At 39.1% G+C, this 22,763-nt stretch overlaps 1 protein-coding gene across 1 annotated transcript; it reads left to right on the top strand.

The window, feature by feature from the left end:
• Positions 1-507: 507 nt before the first annotated feature.
• LOC130560585 (consortin-like) lies at positions 508-18,230 on the top strand. The gene is made up of 11 exons (XM_057344470.1): positions 508-635; positions 3,681-4,116; positions 5,266-5,408; positions 7,597-7,627; positions 8,059-8,145; positions 8,245-8,353; positions 9,193-9,214; positions 9,320-9,410; positions 11,721-12,301; positions 16,080-16,221; positions 16,319-18,230. Exons 2-11 carry the CDS (start codon positions 3,756-3,758, stop codon positions 16,525-16,527), a joined length of 1,776 nt encoding a protein of 591 aa, XP_057200453.1. The 5' UTR covers positions 508-635; positions 3,681-3,755; the 3' UTR covers positions 16,528-18,230.
• The last annotated feature ends 4,533 nt before the right edge of the window (positions 18,231-22,763 follow it).

Below are 22,763 nucleotides of genomic sequence, written 5' to 3'. Positions count from 1 at the left end.
TAAATGCGTTAAAATAAATCTTACCTGTTGTCCGTCACTTGTCTCATTAACCTCGTTTTTTCTATTTTAAACAAGTCGGCAATTTGCTAACTAGTGCCCTCTCTGACAAGCTGCATTTTCTATTCTATATATGAAAGAAAATGCATTAATTGATCTCATCCACAAGGTGGCAATGTAAACAAACACGAAATCAGATCGGCTGGCGCTGCTCATGAATATTAATGAGGTTTAAGCTACAGAGAGGCAGAGGGCACTATTACTAAGCAACGCCCACAACCCTCATTAATATTAATAATTTAATCTACGCCAAAGTAGGTGTGGCTGCTCAGTTTGTTACTCTTTTACCCTGATAAGTGGGAATCGGTGAATAAATAAATATGAATTAAGGCTACGTTAGTAAATGTTACCAAGCAACAGCTCCATGATACTATTGATTTGAATAAAAAAGAAGAATCTAATAATATTAAGTGTCGGGGGAGGGGCTGCGCATATAGCCGAAGCACCCGGATGGGAAGCAGGAAGACCTGCGCAGACGTGCAGCAGCTACACAAACACACATCAGCCCGGAGCGCAGCTGTCCGTCTGCGGTGCATTATCATCTCTATTCGACTTTAAACCACCTGCTCGATCGATCCGTGAGTACCGGTTTTATTTTCTCAAAGCAATGCTTATAAACGAGGGAAACAGCTCGTGGAATAAGAAACGATGTATTTGAGATGCTATGCATGTTAGCACATGAATCAATGACAGGTCCATCTTCTCCATATATGTATAGCCACACCAACAGTCAATCATCTGAAAAAACATGTCATGTGTTTATTAGCAGCTTTATTAGACTTGTTGTTTGCTTTTAATCCTATTTGCTTGAAATGTGACGTTTTTTTGTGCTGCCTCTAAATACCTTGATGGACATGTTGTATTATATAATACCAGCGTCTGTTTTCATCCAACCTTTTAAAGTGAATGGGGAAGTAAAGGCATTATTGCAACTACAACAACAAAAAATCTTCACGTGCTACTATGTCAGGAAATGCTTACTTGGGGTAATACATGGAAATATTTAAGGGAAGTGAAAATTATAATCATGCACATGATGAATTTTTTTAGCACAAATACATAGATGCCAGCAGAAAGCATGACGAGTTCGGTCTGTTTTGAACACCAGCCATGCATGTCATGTATGAATAGCTTTGCTTATATGTGTTAATGTCTTCCTATGTTCTGTGTACAAGGAAATAAATCATTTTAAAGTGTTGACACCACAGAGGTGACAACCTCTCACAGAGGTCACATTTTGACAGCTCAGTTTTCCTAGCCTGCTTTGTGCCTATGTTTTCAATAATCATTTTATTATTATGTCTAATACAATCTAAACTAATGGGAGGCTTCAATATTTCTTCTTTGGCCTAGTTTTCTTTTACAAGTGGATTTGAGGAACACCTTGACACATTGTATTTGAGCATTACTCATCTCATTGCCCTACGATGAATCAGTTATTTTGTATTCCTTACTTTTAAGTGAGGTTGAATAAATGTGTGTAATAGTAAAATAAATGCGTAGCCGCTCCAGTCGTACTTGTGAAAACATCAGGATGAATAAATCTCTCTCATTCATCCTTCAGGCTGTTTTTATGGGAGTGCAGTTGTCTTATTGTTAACGGGTTCTCTGTTAAAGGTGTAGTTCACCTTCAAAATGAAAATTCTGTCATCATTTACACGCCCTCATGTCGTTTCAAACCTGTATGACTTTCTTTATTCTGAAGAACACAAAAGAAGATATTTTGAAAAATGTTGGTAACAGAACAGCACAGCCCCCCATTCACTTCTATTGTAACCAATGCAAGTGAATGGGGGCAGTTAACAACGTTCTTCAAAATATCTTCTTCTATGTTCTGCTGAAGAGATAACGTCATACAGGTTTGAAATGACAAGAGGGTGAGTAAATGATGACAGAATTTTCATTTTGAATGTGAACTACTCCTTTAAAGGATGAATGAACAGTTTTAGCCAAATCTCCTCTTGCTATAACATGACCGAACGCATGTTATTCGGGGACTGCGTCTAATCCTAGAATGCATCTTTTATCTTAACGTTAATTATTTACATGAAAACATCTGGCACCTGAGATGTTCTACAGTGGTCACCCTATTATAGATTTTCAGCTTAAATATGCTATCCCAGACACCCCAAGTTTTTACACTTTCCTCATGCAGTTGTCCGCGGCATTTTGTATCTCCTCCAAGTTGTAAACAAGCACTAGAAGAATGAATGCAAATGACCCAAATGTGTCTAGCAGCAGTGAGCGGCTCTGTGATGTGGTTTGGAGAGGCAGTGAATGTTTGTAGGTGGTCATTAATCTCCTGGTCCTCATCTCACTGAGTGATGCCAGAGAAGCGAGTGGATGCCTGTGGGCCACTGTGAGTCAGAGCCTCATGACATCAGCATCATAAAAATGAGCTTTTCTGTCCTATACAAACACCACCATATAATGGCAAACATAATTTCGTTTGAATCAGTGAACATTTTGGTGCTTTAGGCCAGTAGTTCTCAAACTGGGGGCCGTGGCCCCTGGGGGGACCCCGAGATGGATCCAGGGGGCCACAGATTTTGTGGCATTTTATGAAATATAGAAATTAATCATAGATTTTATGCAATCAAACATCAGAAAAATAAGACCACCAGACAAAAGAATTGATGTTTCAGCATTGTATAACCGAATATGTTTTTGTTTAAATAAAAATGTTAAATTTAAGATTATAAGTCTTTATTTGGGGGGCCGCAAAGCGATGCACTCTACACAAAGGGTTACTTACAACGAAAAAGTTTGAGAACCACTGCTTTAGGCATCACCTTTACACCATGCAATGTACTGTAAGCCATCCCAGAATCCCCTGGGAAAAGAGAAGACAAACTGTCAGGTCACTGTAAGATGCTGTATAATATTGCATAAGCTCCGTCATGAGACCGTATGCAGATGAGCTTGAAGCTCTTCCTTCAATAACAACCCTACCGGGACCGTCATGGAAAATCTCCATGGTGTGTGAATTCACTATTCAGGGAAACCAAACAATCGGTCGGAGATGGAGAAAAAGAATCTTCGTCGGAGAATTAAGTGTTGTTTATTTAGTACACTTAAGCAGTTTCCACTTAAAGTAAATTAGAGAGGAGGACAGTCGTTAGTGCCCACCCTGTATACGTCGTTGACTATGAATGTTTTTGTTTGTTTGTTTAGACTATGGCGTGTTATGTATTTTAAAGCATTTACATTGTTTGACCTGCTTCTTTTTGGTCATGAATCACGACCTGAATTTTTGCGGATCAGTTTCAATGAATCAACGCGAAACCCTTTTGAATCATTTTAAAGCAAACACATTAATACGGAGAAATCAAATAACAAGGCTGAATTGTATATAGTAGATACACAGTTTTTCAGGTCCAATTTGAAAGATTGTCTCTGTGATGCATGTGAATGATGCTGATGAACCTGTTGAGCAAAATGAAAACACTGGCAAAACATTTTTTATGTATCTTTTGAGTCGTGCAGCTGAAAAACAACGCCATACAAAATGACAAACAAATGAACGTGTTTTGAGTTGGGTAAACTATGAGTCAGTGCTTTTAAAGCTGTTTATTTTTTATGATAGATCATGAGCATAATAGTGTCCTCTCTCGTTCCTCCAGCCACCGGAAAGGAGCATCATTGAGCGTCCTGCGAGGTTTCGAGTGGATCTTCATGCTCTGGGTCAGTTGGACCTCATGGATGAAGGACAGTGGCAGAGCGACGGCCCAGTGAGGCGGGGAGGAGTAACCGACCCGGAGCTTCTGAATGACTCGGAGTCCAGCCGCAGACCGGATGGGAACCAGAACCAGAACCGGTTGGTGGAGGAATCGGAGGAGGTCGAACAGGGTCCTCGGGGAAGGCAGAGGCTTCTCCAACATGACAACACTAATAACAATGGAGATGATGAAGATTATGATAGTTCCAAGTTGGATGACGACGATGAGGAGGAGGATAATGAAGATGAGGAGGAAGAGATGGATAGTACCAGTGGAGTGTATTCTCCAGAGCTGGACGGACACATCAGAGATTCGCCGACTCCCAGCCCCAGTCCCACAGGTAACAGACAACATCTTGGTTACAAAAACACAGATACTCCCTAGAGAACATATAATACTTTCACTAGGTGTGTGACGATACAGTCAGCTCTCAATTTGATACAATACACAAAACTGGATTCACAATACAATTGCTATATTTGGAACGTAATACAAAAAATAAATCTGAAATTCAACAGATGAATTTTCAAAACATTAAAAAAATGTTTGCATACAACTTTTATACAATTGAACTGTCCACATTCTAGGTTTAGTTGAACGTTTTGTATGTAAATGAATAAAAACGAAGCAGGTCTATTATTGAAAAATCTAATTAAAATTAAGAAAGATAAACCCGAAGCACCGTGTTCCTCGCTCTATTACTCGCCGGATTACTTGTTTTTCGCATCACTCGAAAAAATACCTCACTTGAATGTCTTCACGCATCCGGACGTGTCAAACCGTAGTAGTCAATAAGCTGTTCGCACGGATATCCCGCTCGTGTTGCGATTTTTCAACTTTTCAGCAAATATTTCAACTTTTGGTGAAGCGAATATCACGTGTTTGGGCGGCAATCGCGCCACCCAATTTGCGTCGCCCGGTGCGAATTTGTGTCTATTCGCGTCTTTGCATTGACTTTGACTCGTATACAATTTACTTGCGCAAATAGTTCATTGTGTGAACACACCATACGAGAGAACTTCTTAAAGCAGTAGTAGCACAAAATAAAATAAAAATAAACAACATATTTTGCCATATCTCAACCAGCATGATTAAACAGATTTAATATAGTAAAACATCACAGTAACTATGCTATATGTCATAAATGTTTTGCGGTATATCACGCTATACCACACACCGTTTGTGTGGTAACTTCAAAACTAGTTTCCCAAACTGCTTAGACTTACTGTAAATCTAAGTCTTAGTCTTAAATCAGTTAGATGCGCTAATAGCCAATATTTACCTTTTTTTATAGTTTTTTATAGTAAGTGATTGTCTCATTTATTGAGTCACATGTTTATGTACAGTATGTACATTAGTTGAGGTAAGAACCTTAAAATAGAAAAGAGCAAAATATAACTCCATTTGCTGCTTTTATACTGTATATGGCTGAAAGTGGCTCATCCATCAGATTTCAGAGCTGAAAATGTATGGGTTTTTGTGTTTACAGTGTCAGAAGGTCTTGTCAGCCCAGAAGGAACCTTGCACAAGCATGTTGCTTTACCCCACGGCTTCATGTGCTCCCTGGCTGTGACTCTACAGGAGCTGGGGGCTCAGGGAGACCACCCGCTTCTGCCACAGTGCCTCCATCAGGTATAATACTCCAGATACACCTCACCTGTCTGTCTCCCTTTCGTGCACACGCACACTTTCTCTGCTCAACTTTAGTAATTGAGGTGTTAAAAGTCAAAAATGGAAAATGCATTACTGTTTTTCTGTTTCTTAACCGTCTCACTAACTTGTACCATCCAGAACATACGCTGTGGAAATACACTCTTGTTGTTGGCCTGAGCCTGATTCTGCACGTCTATAACAGCATGAGAGAAGATAGAAACAGCACCTTAAATGGTCAAGCTCTATTAGATGTTTATTTGAGGTTTACCTTATTTAGCGTGTTTTACAAGAAGCTGGTTTTTGGTTTTGAGGTGGAGGAACAATGAATCACATCAACGTCATCAACAAAGACCAGGCGGTTTTATGGATAGGTGCAAGAAAAGAATCACAATTTACTGTGTAAATAGATGTAGAAAAGAAGAGTTCATTATGCAAATGTGAGGCTATGCAACAGTAATTTGAATTTTCTTAGAAAATAAATCTGTGTTGCAGGAGGAAAATATATGTAAAATGTTACAAAGGTGAGCAATGTGACTCGTTTAAACTGAAGTGAGTACCTCATATATATGTCGATCTCATAGTGCTGGTGGGTTTAAAGAGATTAAAAACAGGAAGGAAGAGAGGAACGACAAAGTGAGAGATTGATGCTAAAGTGAGAGAGTGGTTGAGAAAATTAAAGGTCAAAAGGTTTTCCTGACGCCCACTTGTGCTGTGTTAAGTTGACTGTGTTCAAGAAGCATACGCTAAAGTTGATGTTTTACCCTCCCTGGGACGCTTTTATTCGACTGCTTACTGGACGCTTTAATAGAAGATGTTTTACTTCTTTCGTTTCTGAAACCGCTTCGGTTTATGAACATGATTCTTGAATGGAGGTGTAGTGTAATAAATGCTTGTTAATCAGGTATAACATGTTTGTAAAATTACAGTAAGATTTTTATACAAAATGATGCATTGATTTAACAGTGTTATATTGTGTTTTTTAACTTATTAGTGATAAACAAACACATGCAGTTATCATATACAGTAAGATCAGTAATGCTTGTATTTTTGAACAGATAATATGAATAAATAAGCATTTTACATAGGGCTACACGATTATGTAAAAAATCATAATTGTCGATTAATCACCTCAATCTTGTAATTGCCATATTATTGTCAATTAATAGATTTTACTTTGAAGCTTTGAAATGTTTTATAACTTTCTGTGAAACAGCCGCATGCCATATTCTTTCTATAAACATCTAAAACGAAATGACAAAATGTAAATAACAAATAATTATGGGAGTAAGAAATGGCTAAAGCAGGATTCTCAAACTGGGGGTCCCAAGATGGATCCAGTGGGGCCACAGTTTTTGTGGCATTTTATGAAATATAGAAATTTATTATAAAAATTAGACCACCAACCAAAAGACTTGATGTTCCAGCATTATATAAGAGATTATATGTTTTTGTTAAGGTTAAGGTCATAATTCTTTATTTGGGGGGCACAAAGCGATGTACCCTACACAAAGGGGCCTTACAATGAAACACTTTGAGAACCACTGGGCTAAAGGACACGTTAACATATGAATTCTCTGATTCGCCACTGTATTCTGTGCTCAAACACACTGCCGAAACGCACAGAAATGAGCGCAAATGTACAGCTATAATTGAGGCTTTCTGCGATTATGTAATTGTTTCACCTGTAATTGTAATCCCCATTAGTTTTTCCATTAATTGTGCAGCTCTCATTTTACAGCATTTGTTAAAGGGATAGCTCACCTTCAAAATGAAAATTCTGTCATTATTTACACGCCCTCTTGTCATTTCAAACCTGTATGACTTTCTCTCTTCTGCAGAACACGAAAGAAGATATTTTGAAATATGTTGGGAACAGAAAACCGTTGGTCTCAATTGACTTGCATTAGTTTTGTGTCCGTACAATAGAAGTCAATGGGGCCCAAGGGTTTTTGGTCACCGACATTTTTCTAAATATCTTCTTTTGTGTTTTGTAGAAGAAAGAAAATCACGCAGGTGTTAAAATGACAACAGGTTGAGTAAATAATGGTGAACTATTCCTTTAAGCATTTGTAACAATAACTGTACTATTTGTTAATGAAATAAGTTATAAAGTGATGTTTATTGAGTAATTTAATGCATAATAACTCCAGGCCAAACTCTCTTTCAGATTGCAGAGGCATTCATGTGTGAAGAGGATTGTATCCTGAACATTGGTTTTGTCTAAGTTCTTTATATACATTATTTTCATATACTTAACTGTTCATATGTGGTTGTGCATACATGTGTTCCTGTAGCTCTATAATATAATATTATATTGCATTATTTATTATTAAATGATATTATGTTCTGTTATATTTATACATATACTTTTCCCTTAGTGTTCTGTTGATGTTTGTTCCATTACAGCTCTTGTTGTACGCCTCACTAAATCCAAGCTGTTTCTGATGTTTATGGACATATCTAGTGTCGGTTATCCTGTAATTCTGTTAAATTCAGAACATTATTGCATCCAGACACCATCGCATAGCAACATTTCACTTTGACATCCTGTAATAGAACAGCAGCGAAGTGCATTGGTGCTTTGGGATTTCCCATTTCCTAGATTTTCTTTAACCTGAGCCTTTCCCAGATGAGAGAGCGGTCAGGTTCATACAGTTAGAAAGACTTTATCACGAACGCGTGCTGTCCAACCTCACCGCCATACAGGAGCAATGGGGTAAGGGAACTTATTGTGCGAAATGTACTATATAATCTCATGTAATATACCTTACAACCAAGTGTATGTTCATGTGAATGGTTTTGTTATTGTGTTCAGAGAGAAGCTGGAGTTTGATTGCCGGGTGTCAGGACATTAGAGAAAGCAGAAATGACCTGGATGCTGAACAGCTGGAGAAACTGAGACACATCTGCAGGACACACAGGCAGTAAGTGTGAAGCGCGCACACACACAGTATGAACTTCAGGCGAATGTAAATCAGAAATCGAGATGTTTTCATCTACTGATGAAGGAACAGAATTTGATTTATCTGCTGTGAGTGGCGCTCAATCATTGAATCATTTGAATCATTTATTTGAGTCAAAGCGCTATTCATAGATCATATGGCATCAGCAGTGTAAAATATGTCAGCGGCTTTTTGTACAAGTCAGGGCTGGGCTGGGAAGAAAAATCGGCCCTGGCATTTTTAAGCCCGCATCGGCCCTCCACCGAATCTGTCGACGGGGGGGGTTGGGTGCATGCATACGTGTCTTTTGAACGCCTCCGTTCCGGTCCCATATGTCAGCGACCCACCGGGAAAACGCCCGGTACGCCAGATGGCCAGTCCGCCCCTGGTACAAGTAAATGTTTAACCTTTCGAACCACTAGGCGATTTAAAGCCATGTTAAAGCAGTGTTTCTGTCCCATTCCCCACGGCCGGTCACTTTCACCGGACGACCACACACGCACCTGAGCCTCCCTCCTAAATTTAGCCCATCTGTGTGTCATTTCTGCTCTCTGACTGCAGTTTGGAGTCCTGTAATGGTTTAAGCATATGGCCGTTGCTGCGCTTTTAGCAATTTGAGACAAGCGCTAGTGTTTCAGTATGGGAAATGTGCCACGCTAATATTAGATTCCCGCTGAGCGGAGCGACCTTACATTTGCATTCTCTTTTTACGCGCTGCGAAAGAGACGGAAAGAGGGAAAATATGAGGATACCTTAGCTTGACGCTTCCTAACATGGTTTTGACTGACACCTCGTTTTTTTCTCGTTTGATTTCTTTGCAGACCGGCACAGAGCGCCGAGAAGGTAAGACAACCTCTGCGAAGTTTGTGGATGTACGTGGATGAGAAATGACAAAGCTCATGTTTAAAGATCAGAGGGCGAAAGTCAACGTTATGTGTGTGTTGGTAGTGTGCGGTGGAGTCCAAAGTCCAGAGGAACAGCGCGATCAGAGAAGAGCCGCCAGAAGACCTCAACTCTCAACAACTTTCATGCAGCTCAGGTGAGTTTATTTCTCCAATCACAGTCCCAGATCACCTAGAACGGTCCGTGACCAAGCAGGACATTGATCATGATGTCATTTCCACATTTAGTTGTGATACTTCATGGCTTTTTTCTGATACTACATCGTTTAGTGTAAGGCAATACATTAACGTGCAAGCTTATCGGGAAGTTAACAAAAGTCTGATTCGTCTGTTAGCCTGTATATAGATTTAAATGTAAGTGTTATTGAGTTATATTGATTATGGGTTTTTTTTGTAGTTTGTCTTTAAAATGTAGTTGATAAAAAGCAATTTTTCTTTTCTGATGATGTCAGCTAGGACACACCGGCTATTGGATAACCGTCTAATACTATTTGATGCAGGCCGAGCTTTAGGGATTGAAAAGAAAACATGTCCCAATTTGAACTTTTTTAGCCTGTTTCACTTAGATATGTCGCATTACAAAGGTTAAACGGGTTGTGAATCATGTTTTATGTTTATTCCGAAAGTATTGAATAGTGGAAAACTCTTTTGTCTCTGTCACGTGGTGAATGTTACTTAATGGCAACATGATACTGCATTTGCGACGTATTTAATTAAACCAATATTCAAGAGAACCAGAATATTCCGCAGGAAATGATGTTCAAGGTTAGACTTTTATTATAAGCATTTATAAAAAATATTGCAGGCTACGATGTTAGTTCATTTGACCTTTCCTAGACGGCTTTGGTACATCATCAGAAAGTCATTTCAGAGGGCTTACTTTATTACATTTTTATGACATCTTTTTTATTCACAATAATGCTCGCAGATGTATCGTGAACAAAACTACCGAAAACCGTCTACCTACATGATAATATAAGGCAACCCCTTCCTCAAATTCACACAAACACAGTTAGAGTTCCCTCCTGTACCTTCAGGTCATGCTTTATTGATGAGAGCTCTCTTTCTCACTGTCTCCTGCATCTGATGGGGTCTATTACACGAACACCGTATTACTCGCATTGAGTTCCATGACCCGGTTTCACTTTTACACGGCATGCGCGGCAGTACCACACACACATTTTCGCACTCTTGACGCACCCTGTGCCCAGCCACCTGCTTTGAAGATTGGTGACCATCTCTCTGCTTGGCTTAGACTCCGGCAGCAAGTGCATTTTGGTGTTTGTCATTACCCTCACACATAGACACGTAAGATACAGATTAATTACATTCCCTCTGTATATTTCTCGCTCATCAGAATTTTGGTCCGAAAGTTCATCGTAATATCATGTCCCTCTTGATGTCATCTGACACTTGTTTGGCTTGAATTCCATCTTTGTTTTGCTATTTTGTCTTGAAAAATGTACTAAAACGCACACATCTTGAGTGATTTTTTTGGTTTCCAGTCCTGGAAAAAGTAATAAAATAGTTAACTACTAACCCATATCCCATATATACAGCCGCAGAAAAAATAAAGAGACCATTTTTTTAAATCTGTTTCTCTGAATTTACTATTTATAGTAAATAGTAGATCTACTAACAATATTTCTTCCAATTTTCAAATACATTTTTTTCATGTATTTTTTCATTTAGAACAAAATATTTGTTATAATAACCTGGATTTTCATGAGAGCACCATGACGCTTTCGCATCCTGGTTGTGCGCTGGACGCCGCATGTCGCATTCGTCTGCCCTCGCGCATGCGCCACGAGAGCACCACGACGCATGTGCATCTGGGCTGCACGCTCGAAGGCTGCATGGCGCATGCATTGGGGGGCACAACCTGGATGTGCATGCGTTGTGGTGGTCTTGTGAACTATCCCTTTAACTTGTTTACACTGAGGTTAATAAAAGAATTAAGTATTTTTGAGGAGGAGAAATTGCGATCTTGTGTCTGCTATTTAAATATGGGCCGGTCCTATCTTCCATACTAATAAAAACCTCACCTGACATGACATCTGTGAAGTGATGATATCACGGCCAGACTGTATCCGGCACAGAACCGCTTGTGGCATGTGTGTCTTTCTCTGAGCTGTCATCACTCAGGTCCTGTATCTGAACAGTGCTCTGTCTGCGTTTTTGACCACAGAGGGAGTGAAGAACAGAGTCAACACTCGAGGAGTCCTGCATTATTGAGCGACAGGACACCAGGGCGGGAGGGCTGTGATGTATCGATAGTGATTGATCGGCTGCCATTGATCCGTTGTGTACGCTTGATAGTCAAATTTATTCACCTGAAAGAATATCAGATAGTGAAAAAGAGAAACGTTTATGAAAGTGTGCATGTGTAAATACTAACAAACATCATGGGTTTTATAGAAAATGACGTTTTTCTCCATCTGAAACAGGGACGGTTATGGAAGAGCACAATACATCTGAGATACTCGCCCAACAGGAAGTCATCCAGCCTGACCATCGTAGCAGCACTGCCCCACAATCCCAGCAGAGTGAGCATGACCCCTCCTTAGCCCCACCCCCTTCCTCCTCCTCCTCAGCAGCGACGGACAGCTCCTCCTCTCCAGCCTGTGAGGAGGCAAGATCAAAAGAGCAGAGCAGAAGTGTGGAGGCTTCTCACAAGGATGCAACAACACAGCCCGAGCATCCCCCGTGTGAGTCGCTTATGGATGCTGCTCAGCCAGGCAACGTCGAGGTCCAGCAGCCTCAAACGGACACCGGAGCCATGCCGGAGCAGACGGGAGACACTGTGGACACGGGTCAGGGAATAGTGGAGACTCCGGGTATGCAGGACGGTGGAGGAGAGAGAGAGGAGGTGGAGACTCTGAAGCTGGAGGAGACGGGAGATAATCAGGAAGTTCCTGAAAATACTCCAGAGTTTGATTCGGAGGAAGATGGACACGGGGTGGAGTCGCTGGATGTTACGAACGTGTCCACGCTGGACGACATTGCCAAGCGCATACAGGTAGAAGAGGTGGGTGACAGATGCCAGTATCATGAATCGGTTCAGTTTCATTTAAATTCCAAGGGTTATTTTGTGATTTACATGGAACTGCTGTAAGAAATAGACTTGAGTGAGTGATGTCATAGTGACATCATCTTGCGTAGGAAACCCTAACTGCTTCATACTCTTGACTTAAAGGAACAGTTCACACAAGCATGAAAATACTCTTAAAATTGAGAGTATTACAGATTTATGGCTTCTTCAGTTCACAAATAAGTCATTTGAAATTAAAATGTCATGTTATCTTCTTACGGGACTCAAAAGCTCTAAAAAGCACAAACATTTATCAATGAAGTAATCCAGTGGAAGTGTTGTTAAGTGACGTTTGTGAGTGAAAACAATATTTTACAATGATTTAGTAAAACTAAATAGAATTTTGGTTTCTGGTCCGCATTCTTGTATTTGGACCTTACAGGTTCAGTGTATGAAATTTTAGCGCCATCTAGCGTTGAAGTTGCGAATTGCAACCAATTGCTCACCCCTATCTTTCAAAGCACTACAGTGGCTCTCACAGAACAAAGATGATGTCACGTTTTCGCTTCTTTGCCGGAGGAGATATTGTATTTACGAAACGCGCTCTGTAGAGCAGTTTGTCCGTTTAGGGCTACTGTAGAAACAACATGGTGAACTCCATGGAAGGGGACCCGCGGTGTATGTAGGTAGAAATAGCTCATTCCAAGGTAATGAAAACATAACGCTTCAGACAGTTATGTGTATTATATTGCATTTCTGTCATCCTCCAAAATATGTCACATTGGACCTTTAACTTAAACTCATAACATTTCATTAGATTTTAGAACCCTAATGTATTCTGTGTTCTTTGTGTCTTTATATTGGTGTGGTGTTCCTGGCTTTTTGTACCTCGGCATGTGGCATGTAACCCGAGCTACCCGCCACTTTAACTTTCTTATACGTTTCTTTGTTGAGAGGGAGTTTGATAAGAACGTTAATAATATATATCGGAAGCTTAGATGTGATTCAGGACTGGTTGACCTAAAGAGTGACCTTTCCCCCTAAATGCCAGAGATGAGTGATTGTAACGGGCCGTCCACCCTGTGTGATGTCATAATGACACTTCTGGCCTCAATGAGACAGTCAACAATAGGATCAGGACTACTGAGCTCTGCTCGCACAATACAGGCCTTTATGAACGTAACATCTTGTGTCCCGAACACTGATGTACTCTGTTCCCAAACATGTGATGTTCTGTTGCTTGGGGGCGAAACGTCTTTTTGGGGAATTTTCCTGTAATCTTTAGTGTTTATTTTCAGTGTATTTGTTTATTTAACAGTGTGGTTAATTATTAATCTTTGTAAAATGTGTTGACTAGGTCTGTCAAACAATTAATCGCGATTAATAGTATCCAGAATAAAAGTTTGCGTTTACATAATATATGTCTGTGTACTGTGCATATTAATTTAGAATTTATGAACTCATACACGTACATGTATATATTTAAGAAAAATATAAATTTCAAATTGAATTAATGAATGTTTATATTTAATTTCAATTATTGGCAAATATAAATAAATACATCTAAATATGTCCTAAATATTTATGAAGAGTTTGGTTCCAAATTGAGATAACTCATACGATAAATGTTTCAAAAATCATGTTTTTTATGATGTTATCATGTATTTATTGTGTTTTATTGTGTTAGTTAGCTGTATTTTTGAGTTATTATGGCTTAAATCAAAACAAAACAACTTCAGTTTGATCTATATTCATTGTAATGCACAATAAAAAAACTAGATTTTTGAGAAAAAATGAAAACGGAGTGAGCCCATTGTTGGAGCCAAACTCTTCATATACATGTATGTGTATGTTTTTGTTTATAAATACAATGTTACTATGCACAGTACACAGCCATATATTATATAAACACAAACTTTTATTCTGGATGCGATTAATCGCGATTAATCGTTTTACAGCCCTAGTTTTGACAGATTTTGTGCAGTTTCCTTGAAAGAATCCGTTCCACTTGTGTAGTAGTATCAGAAGACCAGATGAAAAAGAAGAGATGATAATGCTTTGTTGTTGTTGTTATTGTTGAGATGGTATTCGGATCACGCATTGTGATTCACTTTACGGTTGGCTCATGATCATATTGTGCTTCTGCAGATGTCTACATGTTGTTTTCTGTCTATTTTAGTCTTAATAATTTACAGGACTTTTTCACACAACAGCGAAAAAGTGAGTTTTTTCATTCTTTTGGCATGAGGAACATGTGGATCTGTTATCCCCCAATAAAATGAATGTAGTGTATAATAAAAGCCTGAGTATCATTACACTTGTTTTATTAGCTATGAGCATTGTAAAACATTACCGTTCTCTGTTTTTTTATTCATACCACACCACATTCATTTAGGATTTATTTGAACTATGATAAAATCATCAGCGCCTCATGGTACGCTGTCTATGCAACGTTTGGTCGGTTCTTGTAAACAGTTTTATGGAATTGAGTCATTTTATGGAATGGCTTAGTTGTTTTATGGGTTTTGTTGAAAGCGTGTAAGAAAAGTCTTTGGCTTTATTTTCTGGCTGTCGAATGAAATAAGCTGTCGTGGATTTATAGACCTGTAACTGCAGCGCTCGAGACATTTGTTTTCAATCGGTCGGACCTTACCAAATACAGGCATAATGACATCTTAAGGTGAAACAAACTCACTAGAAATTAAAGCTAGTTTTTATCAACCCATTGTTTTGTGCATCTCTATTTGTATTGTATTCTGTTCAAAGTCAGTGTCATTATCACGTGTACAAGTATTATGAAAATGTGTGTACATACTTTATGATTAAAAGCTTTTTCACAGACTGTAGCTAAGACAGAATAAAATAAACAGCACTGCTAGTTGCATGAAATATACTGTACATATGTACAGAAATATACAAAAATGTTACAAAAAGGTATAATTTGCTAGACTATAAAGTGTAGAGAACAGTATCATTATTGGTGTTCTGTCTTCTCTTTAAAGGTTGTTAAACAATCTTTCTGTTGTTGTTGTTTTTATGAATCAAAAGAACTGGCAAAAGATTGAATATTAACATGTCCAACATTCATCATTATGGTGATGATAATGTTGAGTACAGTACTTTTTCAGGAAATTAATATAACGCGTTCAATATTTGTAAATGTCTCTCTGTTATTCCTCTGTGGGGTTGTGCTTGCTCATTAATATTGAGATTTATGTATGGCATTCATTGATTGGCCGGAGGGCGGCTCTTGACTCTTGAATAATGTCCACTCATTCTCGGTGTGACCTTTTTGTGACCTTTCCATTCCTCAGCGGCTGGTGATGTAACATGACTGGCTTCTCGTTCCCTGGCGTCTCCAATACTTTCATTGCCGTGAATTATTTATGAGATGGGGTAACACCCAATTCGCATGATGTGCTCAGCAAATGGATTCCTGCACTTTGAATAATAAAGTTCATGCAATATTAAACATGCTTAGTCAAGACAAAAACGATTTATTATGAGTTGTATTTGCATTTATAGCATTTGTAGGTAGGGTAGAGGATTTATTTGTATTAGTAGTCTTCGTTTTGGGTCTTTATTCGCAATGTACCACGTGCTTGCTCTTCTCACAGTGACATCTAGTGGTTAAACTATGTTAGCGAAAAACCTTGAATTAAATCATTCTTCAGGATTGTCGTTCACTGCCTTGTTAAATCACTTTGGAACACGGGACCCTGTATAATCATCATGAACCACATCACATTATTGGGTATGTTTCTCTGTCCTTCAGATCACACCAGCCGCAGGTCTTGTGTCTATCTTAAAAAGAAGGGCCTCACTAGAAGGAGCCAACAGTTCTGCCGCCGCTGCTCCTAAACCCGTCTCCAAGCGCAAGGTCCGTTTCCGTGAGCCCTACGAAGGCCTGGACCACGGTAAGAACCCGAATCAAATATTGATGATATTAAATCATATGTCTTAAATGCATATTAACTTTGTCCTGATTTGGTGCCTGTTTGCTCTGCTATGCAGATGAGGTAGGCGGAGACTCTTGGCTGCTCCTCCTCTTGTTGTGTTTGGCTACCGTGGTGATCAGCGTGGGCGGGACTGCGCTCTACTGCACCTTCGGAGACGCCCAATCCAGCGTGTGCACAGACTTTTCCCATAACATGGACTTTTACATCGGCCGGGTGCAGAGAGGGGTGGATGAGCTCAAACACTGGCTGTCCCCGAGCTCATAGCGGGACAACGAAGGACAAAATGACTCTAGGGTTGTTAAAGAGTCCTTTTTTTATTTCATCGTTAGACTCTATGATCTCTTAATAATTGAGTGGCATGTATGAACGTGTTAAGCTGACAACACCTTCAGCACAACAGACTTCATGGTGAGACCTAAACAATTGTTATGTGTAGGATTCAGGTCTTTCTGTCACTGAATACGCCCTATGAACCCTGAGCCCGCCTTTCAGGTTTGAAAAGGGGACGACCGGCCTCCAAAAGACCTGAGAAAACCTCTTGGCCAGTGTTTTTTCTCGAGTAGCTCCCTGTTTACTGCCGTCCACTGAACCTCATACAGAGAGACTTCGTTTTTAAAGCAATCTTTATATTTGATTGACAGGATTTTCATTCATTCAGTGATTGACCATCATGGCACTAAAGACGATGATGGACGTAACCATCTGTAGCCTGGACGTAGCATTCTCCTGTGGTCGGCCTGGATGGACTTATGGAAAATATTTCTAGGGACAGGAAAGCAATACATGAGAGTTCAATCTTTTTAGATGCACTCGGCAAGAACATCCCTGGAAGACAAATCTTGGTTCAAAAATGTTATAGAGATATATTTCAAATAGATTCAGCTGTATTTTGGGCTTGTTAAAATAGCTGATACAGCCACTGAAAACATGAAGAGACCACTCCAAAATTATTTTCAGTTTTTCTTCATTTACTATTTCCAGGTATGCGTTTAGGTAAAGTGATCATTTTTGTTTTCTTCTGTAAAGTAGTTTCTCCCAAATTTCTCCCAAATTCCAAATGAAAAGGTTGTTTTCTTATCCTAAAATATCCATTTTACCTTTAAAAATGACCAGGATTTGTTTATCCATACGCTAAACCACGTTCTCCAATATATGATGCCTTGCTGACTGTATCTAGAGGAAAGTCTTAAAGAAGAGCTCGGTACTAGCACGAGAATGTTGTGGTTTTATCATTTTCTCAGGCATGGTCTTACTGATCTTAACAGTTATTGCAATCATGATGTTAAAAAATACTTTGCTTTTATGTTATTATAACTTTACATCTTGTGTTAAATAAATGTGTTTTAAGTCAGATTAAGAGTTTGCTATTCTCATAAACGCACCCTGTGTTTGTTCTACCCAATGTGTTTCTCAGAGAACATCTGTTATGTTTCTTTTCAAAGCACAGACCTGCTCTGATAACGTCAACATGTGCAAGAAATTTAACGTGCGCATTTTAGCACAGTCATGTGCTGTGGTCACGTTCAAAAGTACAAGAACTGTAAAACATTATTTTGGGTTCTCTGTTTTTATTTGTATGTTATCTGGCTGGTTCAGATGACCGATGAATGTCTTATTGTGTGAGTTGTCAGTATTTATTTAATGCAGAACAGAAAGTCTTTTAGAATCACAATGTCCGGCTGCATGCACTCTCTACTGTCTGTACAGAGACTATTTGAAATTTTGTTTTTCATCATTTTAATTTTGTGTATATATCATGTGAAGATTTCTGTATTTCCTTAATGTCTTAATTGGTTCAGATTTGTTTAGTTATTGGCTTGGGAGAAAATGTTAAAGGTAAATGCAATGAGATGTCTTTGACCAAACATACATGGCAAATAAATTTTAATGTTGGGACTAAGTTGTCTCATTCCAATGTATTTTATGGTTTAATTGTAACATATATACTGTTTAACCTATATATATTTATATAGGCCTATATATATATATATATATATATATATATAAGTAGGATAAATACAATTTACTATAACAAATGTATTGAAAATGCAAGGCATTTGCCACTGACACACACCGGTTATCACATGGTTTGTAAAAAAACATATATTAAAAAATAAATTTATTAAAAGCAAAAAAAATCGCATTTATCCCAAAACTCTGCCCATAACCGTTGTTGACCAATCAGAAACGACTTGACATGACGCCGCACACCGATATACTGTATAAGCATTTACATGCGTAGGACCGACGCAAAAGATGTTTGATCAACACGAACTAACATCACCAAAAAATAAAATTGTGATTATGCACGATCGTCAAAAACAGTGTTAACAAAATATAGTTGTTAAACAAAATCTTAACTATGTATCCATCGGCCACGCTCGTTTAATTTGATAACATCCAAGGCTGCACAAAACGTGCGCATCTTTGATCTTTTTCAATGAACTCCCTCGATACGGAAGTGGCGCTTGTCAGAGGCGAGTCTGCAAGCTGATCCTCATTCCGCGTGCAGTGTTTGTCTGGTACGGTCAGCAGCACGATGGCAACATTCAGCACATCCTCCAATAGACCCTACCACATCGTCATCTTCGGCGCTACCGGTTTCACGGGACAATTTGTGGTGGAGGAGGTGGCCCGCACTGCATCCGAGGGTCCGAAGGGAAATCTGAAATGGGCTGTAGCCGGGAGAAGCAAAGCCAAGCTGGACAAAGTTCTCGAGCAGGCCGCCGAAGCTCTCGGTGCTTGATTTTTAAACCCATAATTTATTCAATGTCACTTTGCATGTTTAATCTGAAGTTAGTCCGATCATCGAACTGGAGCAAAGCAATCCCCATGGCAACCATAGTTTCTTTCAAGCTTGAATAGTTTCTCTGCGTTCATTTTTTAGCCACTTAAAATCATGTAAAATTAATATGGCACGCGATTTAAAACAGCATAAGTTACTTGGCTAACTGTTACCCATAAGACAGACTTGATTTTACTACAGTAACGATATGGTGTTTGTAGTAAAACTATGGTTATATTTTTTTCGTTTAACAGCGAATAGCTGTGGCATTTTCTGTGGTTGATATCTTTGTAAAGATAGTCTGGCTCTTTATATAGATAATAAAACTATTATTTAAAACTGATTATTGTTTTTTAAGCATGCATGTAGTGATGTCTATGAAGTGATGTACACTAAATTATATATTAGGTTTGCACTCATTTCCACCAGAAACTTCGATATGAAACTTGAAACCTTTATGACCCTTTATGGTCATTTGGCAGATAAAAACAGATAACTGGTCAAAGTTGTGCAAATATGTGGAGGGTTGTGATGACATCACACCACTGGACTTGACTTTGACCCACACTGTGGCAATGCTGTCCAGACTTACTGATTTTCTTACAGCAAGCTTGCCAAAGAAAATGCCCTCTGTGGGACACTGCATTGCCTTGTTTTGCTTGGAAAATGACAGTCTCGGGACAGCAGTCTCCAGGGCGGTTTTGAATAATCCTAGAACAGCTGATGGAAAATTGTCCTCCACTGACACATTACAGCACACACCCATCATGACTTTAATTCGGCAGCTTTGAATGGGTCGGCTCAGATTAGAACGTTTGCTCATAAGGTTTTATTTAGATTTCACTTCGAACTGAAGTAGGCAACATGTTCAAAGTTATTGATCTTTATCAATAAGCATATTTATGATTATTGTATTTGGCCTGGACTGTTTCGCATTTGAGCAGTACATTGTAAGCACGCGTAATTTATCGTCTCTTTAATTGACTTTATGTGTGATATATTAAATTTCTCTGTTCTGTTGAACACGAAAGAAGATATTTGAAACAATGTAGGAAAGCAAACAGTTCTTGGGCACTTTTGACTACCATTGTCATTTTCCTACCATAGTAGTCAATGGTGACCAAGAACTGTTTGGTAACAAGCATTCTTCCAAATATCTTTCTCTGTGTTCATCAGAACAAAGAAATGTATACAGATTTGGAACAACTCGAGGGTGAGTACATGATTTTTGGGGGGTGAACTCTCCCTTTAAACATAGTCAAAGACCCTGTTTATACCTGGTATTAAGATGCGTTTTGGTCGATCGGATCACAAGTGGACGAATGAGACGCGTGGCCGTTTACACCTGGTGTTTTAATCCGTCTCTTTTGTCCACTTTCAACCCCTTCTGTCCTGATTTCTTCGAGGGGAGGGTTCATGGGCGAGTAAATACATCGGCCTTTTCTGATCTTTCGATCGAATGGACGAAATAAGCGCATGCAAAATCGACCAAAACTCATCTTAATACCAGGTGTAAACAGGGCCTAAAATGGGTTGTTGGTCTCATGTGCTCAGCACATGGTTTAAAACCCATCTAATACCTACAAACCCGGCCAAGAAACTGGCAAAGACCTTCAAAGCTGTATATTTCTTCAGCAGAGTAGATGCCTATGAAGACAAAAAGAGCTAGTGTGTTTGTGTACGTGTTCATGAAAGAATCGCTGCAGTGTGATTTATGACGGCTTTGCCAAACATATGGGCTTCACCATTAACCCTCCTGCTCTGATCCATTTTCCTCAAACACACCATCAATGAAGTACAATGTGCCGCAGATAGAGTCGACGCAGCCTGTCCCTCTCTCTCACACACACACACGCATGCCGAGTGTCATGAAGGCAGACACACACGGCAGTAAGAATCTACAGATTCAACGCATAAATCTGGTGCAGTCCATGTAGCTTCTTTTCCTTGCATATTTTTTATCTCTCACATACAGACCCGGATAATATTGCTTGGGTTTGTATGATAAACTGACATACAAATTTAAAATCTGTTCTTTAGGTTATCACAATTTATTTATGACTATATTACAGATAGCAGGTGGTCAATGAGGGTCTGTGGGTGGCCAGACTAAAAACAATTGGGAATATACACTTCGCACTTCTTGTGGATTGAGAGACTTTACGTGCGTTAGTGGAATTTAAGTAGAATTTGAAACTACGCGATGGTCACCTTAACACTTTTAATACTTTTACTTTTCTTTCTCTACAAGAAAATAAATAGGGACTGGATTACAAAAAGCACTATTAAAGATAATATTAGAGATATGTTCCCTTTATAAAAATCATTTATTCCCCCTCATGTCATTCAAAACCTGTTTATGACTCATCTGTGTGACACAAAAGAAGATATTTTGAGAAATGTGTCAGTGGTTTTGTGTTCATACAATGGAAGTCAATGGGGACCAATGTTGCTTGGTTAACGACATTCTTCGAAATATCTTCTTTTGTGTTCTTCAGAAGAAGGGTGAATAAATGATGAAAGAATTTTCATTTGTGCACGAGCTATCCCTTTCAATCTCATTTTAGCCATTGGCTATCCACCACCTGACTCTCTAAACATCATCACCTATCTGTTGACCAATAGTTTAAAAGCATTACAGGTGCAGATGGCGAGAGATCAAGTGAAATGATTAACTGCTGCCATTCTGTTTGCCTAAAGGTCTATGCACAGATCTCGGCATTAATTGGCACGGCCACAAAAACGAGGGTTTGATTGATTTCATGAAATAATGCATGAGTCGAGGTGAGCGAGAGGCTTACGCCGGGTGTCTCGTAAGGCCGTTTGTGTGATGAGGGAGCACAGGTTCACAGGAGCCTCCATAAGGGCCATCTATGGGATTACATCTCTAATGGCGGCACATTACTTATGACAGAATAGGAAAGAGCCAGACCGGTTAGAAGTCCGAGGCTTATTGTGACAAAATAGCCAATTACTTCTGAGGAGCCGAGGGCCGCAGGGGAATTTTTAACAAAGGGCTCGAACTGACGAACGGAGAGACATTCATAACGTTACAATAAACTCCTGCCAGGAAGTGACATTTATTCACCTTTCATTATAGAAAATCGAATCTTTCAAACTCGCAAGATCAATCTTACCGGTGATGGCAACTTAAAGGAGTAGTTCACCAAATTTTTTTAAATTCTCTTATAATTTACTTGTGCCATCCTAGATGTACACATTTTACTTTCGTCAGATAAACGTACAAATCATTTTTTATTGAAATGCTGCCATGTTATCTTTCTATATGGGGGTCGACATGGCGAAGCTCCAAAAAGCACATCCATCATTAAAGTAATCCCGTATTCTGAAGCAAACTAATTCGTACGTGAGAGAAAACCATTAATTTATTACCATTTATTTAGCAAAACTGAAACCAAAACAAGCTTATCTGCTAACAAAAATTAAATGGCGACACGTAGATAACTTCCAATCTCATTGGTTCTTGGTCTCGTGACTAGTTGCCAATAGATGAGATTTAAAATTATAAATGTGGCACAAGAGCGAATAAATGAAGAGAGAATTTTCATTTTTGGATGAACTATTCCTTTAAAAATGTGCTACTACATGAGAGAATGCAACAGATATCTTGTTAGGACACAGCGTTGGGCCCTTAAAAGTAAGCATATAGCAACTTACGAGACTGGTGTTCAGATATCGAATACAGCTCATCCTT

Source organism: Triplophysa rosa, linkage group LG10, assembly GCF_024868665.1.
Source record: "Triplophysa rosa linkage group LG10, Trosa_1v2, whole genome shotgun sequence".
Taxonomy (NCBI): domain Eukaryota; kingdom Metazoa; phylum Chordata; class Actinopteri; order Cypriniformes; family Nemacheilidae; genus Triplophysa; species Triplophysa rosa.
This window is presented reverse-complemented; position numbering and strand designations above follow the sequence as displayed.

What these genes read in the sequence shown, in the direction of transcription:
- LOC130560585 (XM_057344470.1), top strand. Translation starts at nt 3,756, where the DNA reads ATGGATGAAGGACAGTGGCAGAGCGACGGCCCAGTGAGGCGGGGAGGA. An exon ending in ATCTGCAGGACACACAGGCA is followed by an intron (nt 8,354 to 9,192) that starts GTAAGTGTGAAG and finishes ATTTCTTTGCAG; the next exon opens with ACCGGCACAGAGCGCCGAGA. An exon ending in CGGCACAGAGCGCCGAGAAG is followed by an intron (nt 9,215 to 9,319) that starts GTAAGACAACCT and finishes GTGTGTTGGTAG; the next exon opens with TGTGCGGTGGAGTCCAAAGT.